Source organism: Gastrolobium bilobum, unplaced genomic scaffold (genome assembly GCF_033153095.1).
Source record: "Gastrolobium bilobum isolate Gb01-03AN ecotype WA unplaced genomic scaffold, APGP_CSIRO_Gbil_v1 utg382, whole genome shotgun sequence".
NCBI classification, from domain to species: Eukaryota; Viridiplantae; Streptophyta; class Magnoliopsida; order Fabales; family Fabaceae; genus Gastrolobium; species Gastrolobium bilobum.
Window position 1 is genome coordinate 175810 of NW_026897362.1, and position 6450 is coordinate 182259.

The 6450-nt window shown below is 33.2% G+C and overlaps 1 protein-coding gene across 3 annotated transcripts; it reads right to left on the reverse strand.

Moving 5' to 3' along the window:
- Nucleotides 1-1900: 1900 nt before the first annotated feature.
- On the reverse strand, nt 1901-6087 carry LOC133306258 (serine/arginine-rich splicing factor RSZ22A-like). Of its 3 annotated transcripts, none has more exons than XM_061506556.1 (7): nt 5998-6087; nt 5679-5789; nt 5149-5237; nt 3468-3702; nt 2708-2821; nt 2369-2403; nt 1901-2211 (listed from the first exon to the last, which is right to left on the reverse strand). In XM_061506556.1, the coding sequence occupies exons 2-6, from the start codon at nt 5765-5767 to the stop codon at nt 2394-2396; spliced, it is 537 nt and encodes a 178-aa protein (XP_061362540.1). In that variant the 5' UTR covers nt 5768-5789; nt 5998-6087; the 3' UTR covers nt 1901-2211; nt 2369-2393. The 3 variants fall into 3 exon arrangements, with proteins under 3 accessions (XP_061362540.1, XP_061362539.1, XP_061362538.1); XM_061506555.1 differs by having other exon boundaries at nt 2369-2407; XM_061506554.1 differs by lacking the exon at nt 2369-2403.
- Nucleotides 6088-6450: the final 363 nt, after the last annotated feature.

A 6450-nucleotide genomic window follows, 5' to 3' on the forward strand; every position in this document is an offset into this window, starting at 1 on the left:
TAATTTACAATTCCATAGGTCTAAGTGCAGTGCAAGCCAATCTTGCTTGATACTTGAATCATAGGTTCCTTCTATTTGGTCAAAGGGCTATCTTGTACATTCATTTTGTTTATCTAATGTAAACAAATAAATTTTATTGCCCCCACTCACTTTGTGAAATGACTTAACTAATAAGTGATAATTTTTATTTTTATTTTTGTTCTTCTAATTTTAGTTTTATACATATAACAATTCAATCAAATTTAATTGGGTTCGAGTCTATTTGATTGAATGTAATCTTAGTTGTAATTACTTAAATTGATGATATAGTCCTAATTACTCCAGTTTTTTTTTTTTTGGTGTACTAGTTAATATAATAGCCATTATACCTATTCGACCCATTGCTTGTAAATAGAAAGTCATATTATGAATGTTACTAAAACATTATAAAATAACATGAATGTAATTCATTTTTAATGTGTTTCAAGTATGGAAATACATCTGCAAATTAATTCATCATTTCTTTTTTATAATGAGTTATTCAATTCTAAACATATGAATTCGTTTATAAATTAAATCAATTGAAATCAAATTAATTAATTTATTAATAATTCAAAACACAGTGTTAGTTATCTTCTTATACTCTAAGCATTTTTCCATGTGTTTTACATGCATGAGTACATGTTCTGCAAAACAAAATGATGTCGGCAGGCAAATAGCAGAGACAAACTCACGTGGCTTGATCACTTGGTATTCGTTGTGGCCCCAATCATTGATTTGCAATCTTTAAACTCATTTCTACTTAGGAAGGTTTACATCACTCATTTCTACTTGCTTATCTGCTTTTAAGATATTGTTGCCCCATGAATCGTGGAGTGGTTTATAATGGAATTAGCCCATTTCCTTTAATGAATTTTTTAGGCAGGATATTGAAATTCCCTTGTGGTGAAAAAAACGAATGATGTGCAGCTAGCTTCTGCATTCAAATTGTGTAAGTACTCTAACGGGCACAAACTGCATAAATGTGTTTTATACACAACACCCATGGATGTGTCTCTTTTCTATTAATTTTGTTATGCTTGTTTTTTATTCCAACCAACGAAACTTCATACCTCTTAAGTGCATCAGCCACATGCATTACGTTAACATTTAAGTAAGAATTTCTGTCAAGGACGGTGACCACTTTTGCATTAGAGGAGAAGCCCTGCCCTTTTTCAGATGAAATTTCGAGGAAGGGAAATTAAAGTCTAAAAGTCTTAAAATATATATATATATATATATATAAAAAGAGCATTGTATAAACGTAAGTTTAGTCACTTATTCCTTCCCTTCCCTTTTTTCAGATCCTCCTACATAATAATTAAATAAAAATGATGAAACTCGTTCGTAACTTTACTGAGGCTTGAAGATTATTTACAAAAATTTATTCTTCAGATCTAGTAGAGTTACTTTGTTTTTCTGGACTTCCTACATATTTCAGAATTTTTTGTTGTTTTTATCTTACAATTCATAATCGCCTACAAATCAATGCATTAAAATTATAGAAGATAGATTTTAATACTGTTTTAGGGTAGATATCTTTGACATTTCATTTGCAATTCGGTGTTTACTTTATAACAGGTATTTTTCAAATTAGACAACTTATAAGAACGACATTTTTGACATTGAGGGGTTAAATAATACAGAAATTTTTAACATTACGTGGCGTATGTTGTGTAACCACACAGGTGAAAGTGAAATTTTCCCTAAAAATAAATGCCGCTAGAATTTGAGATGAGCACATCACAATTGAGAACCAATGAAACAGAAGCACAGGCTACAACCCAAACCATTCAAAAGTTGAAAATCCCAAAGAAGAGCAGTCAACTCAGTGAATAAGAAGCAGAATACCAATAAAGAAATTCCAGAAGAAACCTCAACAGACAAAAAAAACGTGTACTTAAAAAAGATCTGGAACTCTTTTGACAAACTAGTAGCAACAACCTTAAAAAGATTATTACCTGCATGAAAACTACAAGTATTCTGCAAAAATATAAAATAAACACAAGCTGAGACATCAAGAAAGTAACTAATCCAATCCAAGGGTCAAGACTCGGCGTTGCCCAACAAAACAGACTCATACTGCAGTCCAAGCACCACTAGATTAACAAAATCTCACTATCCTCTAAACAATTGCGGTTACCAAATCATAAAATTCAACTTCTGCTTCGGCGTCGTTCCCTCAGGCCATTTCTGCATATCCATTTAGAAGCATCATGAGTCAACAAATAACAATGTACATTGATTGCAGAATTAATAATTTGTCAGCTAAAGCAAAAAGAAGATAATATGACAAGCAGGCTCCCTTTTTTATTAAAAAGAAGAAGAAGAAGAACAATTCAGGTCCTACCTACTTCAGTCATCACGTTTATTTGTCATTCCTTTCTGGCTAAACAGACATAGAAATATGAAAATGTCACATAAAGCAGAGCCTCAAGCAAGAACAGGGAGAAAGTACATTAAATTACTATTCTTTCTTTCAAGAGAAATTAGACTCAACTCTTGAGAGAAACAATCTTTTTAGATAACAAACCAAACAAAACATTTGACATCTTAAAGCAAAAATAAATGTGCATTGGAAAATCAGGACCACCCAAATGTGGTAATAAATAACCTCAATAAGAAACATTTTCCACCAAATAATATGATTTAAAAGTGAACTAAATTCCAGAAAGAGAAGAAAACTAACCCATTAGCATATGGTACCTCCTCACGCCCACGATAAGGAGGTGACCTGCTATAGCTGCGTCCACGAGGGGACACACTGCGGCGCCTGGGAGAACGCCCACGAGGACTGTAACTCCTGATTCATACCAAAGAAAGGTGTTAAAAAAGATACAAAGAAATTATAAGGAACCATTAATATTACAACATTCAACTATAAGAGAAATGATGCAAATACTTTTTTAAGTTATATATAGTTGCAAAACCCAGGTATAAAATTGTAGCAAATAGCATATACTTTCAATTTTTCAAACCTTGTAATTACTAATAAGAAAAACAAATTTGCAACCATAAATCATAGCCATAACATTGTTACAGAAGTAGGGGGACCAACAAACAAATTTCACTGCATAATCATTAAAGAAAAACACAGCCACCACATAATATTATCTTCAGGAAAATAAAAGCGTGAACACAATTGTACAAGAGAAATGAAACAAATACTTTTAAATCGTAAATAGTAGCCAAATCCAGGTATAAATTTGTAACAAATAGCATATACTTTCAATTTTTCACTACTTGTAATTATTAATAAGAAAACCAAATTTCCAACTATAAATCATAGCCATAACATTCTTACAAAAAGCAGGTAGATCAACTAACAAATTTAGCTGCATAATCATTAAAGAAAAATACAACCACAATATAATATTGTCTACAGGAAAATAAAAGCACGAACACAATAGCACACAGGATAAAAAATAAATATAAGAAAGCAATCTCACCTTCTCCCATAACTTGGGCTCCTACGAAATCGAGGTGGACTACGGCTACGACGTCTTCCTGAACCACCACGCATGCGACATTCACGAGCAAAATGACCAGGTTCACCACACTCGTAACATTTCAAATCAGAACCGCCGCTAGAGCGACCACGACCACCACCTCCACGACCACCACCTCCGCCTCCACCTCCACCTCTAGAGTTGTGTGAAAGCTCTACCCTCCAACCATTCTTGCCTGCTCCATGGAACAGAAAACAAGAAGGCCCGGTAAATAAACATCAACAAAAAAGAATAGATATTCAGGTCCCTAGATTTAACAAAGAATGAATACAGTAACCACATTAGAGCTTTGAAGTTCAAATCTAACAAAGGAAACAACTCCTGACTAAAAATATAACACATTAGCTTCAGCAGATAGGTATTAAACAGGAAAATATTGGTGAAATAGAATCATAACCCTGTAAACACATGAATCTTTAGGCTGATATTCTCAGCGAAGAGAAAGACCAGTAATATTAAACAGTTTAACAGAAAGACTAGATTAGTTTATAATAAATTTATAACCAGATATTTGCATCACTTGTAAAAAAATACAGATAAGATGCACCTAAACAACATTAACAACACCTTTATCCCAAACTAGTTGGGGTCGGTGGCAAATGAACCCAATTAAAAGAATGGAAAGATTAAAATAAAATAAAAAACAAAAAAAAGGATAAATGAAATTAAAAAAAAAATATAAATAACACTAGAAATTAAAAAATAGCAATAAACAATAAAAAAATAAAGTGAAGATAAAGAAAAATGAGAGAAAAAAGAAAAGCAGAATGAAAAAATAAAGGAATAAGAGGAAAAAAAATAAGATGCACTTAAACAAGTGCAAAGAACATACTATTACTACAACAACAATAACCAAACCTTATTTCACTAGGTGGGTTCTGCTACACAGATTAAACGACATCGCTGGGCTTTATCAAGAACCAAATTTTCAATAAATCCATTTAGAGAGATCTTTCTTAATAGTTCCAATTTCAAGTACAAAGAAAACAATTAACACAAAAAGATAAACTGTGGCATAATCCATGAGAATACAGTAGTATCATATAGGCATAACTAGGAACAAGTTCTTCATTCGGAGCAAAGACAATAATTGTGTTACCATAATTTTTCAGAAGTTCATTTGACCACTGGTCGATAACAAGTTAATGGAGCACAAATTGCTCAAAGGGGGACATATACAGAACACAGGCAGCACTCACATGGCCCATACGTTAATTGTAGTAGCACACATCTCATAAAACAAACCCATTATGCAACAGATGTGTAGCTTGCGATAACACTCCAAAGCAGTGCAAATCCGCTGTTCACATTCTTAATTCTCTTTACATGCAGTCAAACTGTACAAATCAGCAGACTTTGACGAAGACTAACGAAAAAACCATTACTGCAGGCCTGCTTTTAAGAGATTTGCAAGGCAGAAGTAGAAGAAAGAGAGCATCTGCTTGCCCATAGGCTATGACTTCCTCAAACGAAAAAGAAGACTTAAATAGGGAGTTGAGGAAAACCCTTCAACATATCGACCGGAAAAGGGGGCAAAACAATAATACATTAGCAGATAAGAAGGATGAGGTAAATAAGTATACGGCGTTTGAATACATTTCTATAATTCTTCTAAGCATACCATCTAATTCGCGAATAGCATCCTGTGCATCTCTGCGGTCATCAAAGTCAATAAAAGCATAACCAGGTGGTCTCCGTGCAACCCAAACACTGCATACATAACATCCATAAAACTTAAAAAGTTAAAATTATTTTCTAAATAAGCATAGAAGCAACAAAATATACAGTGTAAGCAAAACTGAAAAGCTGAAAAGTCCAAAACAATATTGATCAATATGATACTAGTTGGTGACCAATCCTAGTTAATTAATTTTAGTCACAAATATGCTTATTTCTATCCTAGAAAGCTACTCAAAGAACACAGCACAACATTATCTCTCACTCACTCATTCACTAACTAACTAGCCCACTCTCGATTTAAGCCAAGTCAACAAGACCCAAGGTTAACATAAACTCCTATCCATCAAAAGTAGTTGATTTTCTACGATTCAACTCTAAAAAGTTGGCATCGAAACACAACCGCTCTATAAGAAAACTCAGCAAAACATGTAAACAAACTGCAGCATCATCAATCAATACTTCTTCAGCTACCTCCGAATAACTCCGAAAACACGGAACTCATCTTCAAGGTCTCTCTCGGTCACTCTTGAATCCAGGTTACCAACATACACACGGGACATCGTTTCAGTCTTTCAGAAGAACCTGCAAATCACAAACACATACACAAATTAAATAAATTTTAACTTCGGTTTCATACAAATCCTGCTACCAACACCAAAAACCAAAGCTGAAAATTCTTAAAATGAAATATTAAATTTCGAGAGGAGAAAACAAACAGTTGGAATGAATTTAGAGCAAAAAAAGGGATATCTAAGTGAAAAAATATAGACTTTTGAGAAGAGATCTGAACCTGAAGCGAGCGATGTGGTGAAAAAGTAGAGAAAAACAAAACCCTAGCAATAGCAGCCTCCTTCGCGATTTTTTGTTCTCTTTACAACTTTGCTATCTATAAGACCTTATAAAGCCCTTCCTCCCTTTTAAATGAGGAAAACCTCATATTATAATAATTATTATTATTATTAAGTGGCAGTATACTTTGACACCAGTGTCAAATTTGAAATTTGACATCTCATCTGAGAGCTGTTAGATCAAAAAAGATCAACGACTCAGGTTTGTAAGCATGTGACACCATTGATTTTTTTGATCTAACAGCTCTTAGATGAGGTGTCAAACTTCAAATTTGACACTGGTGTCAAAGAATCCTATCTCTATTAATATTAATATTAAGGACACGTTTGCTTTGTCCATTTTTATTTTATTTTTATTTTTCTATTTTAGAAAGCATGTAGGCCAAACGGTGACT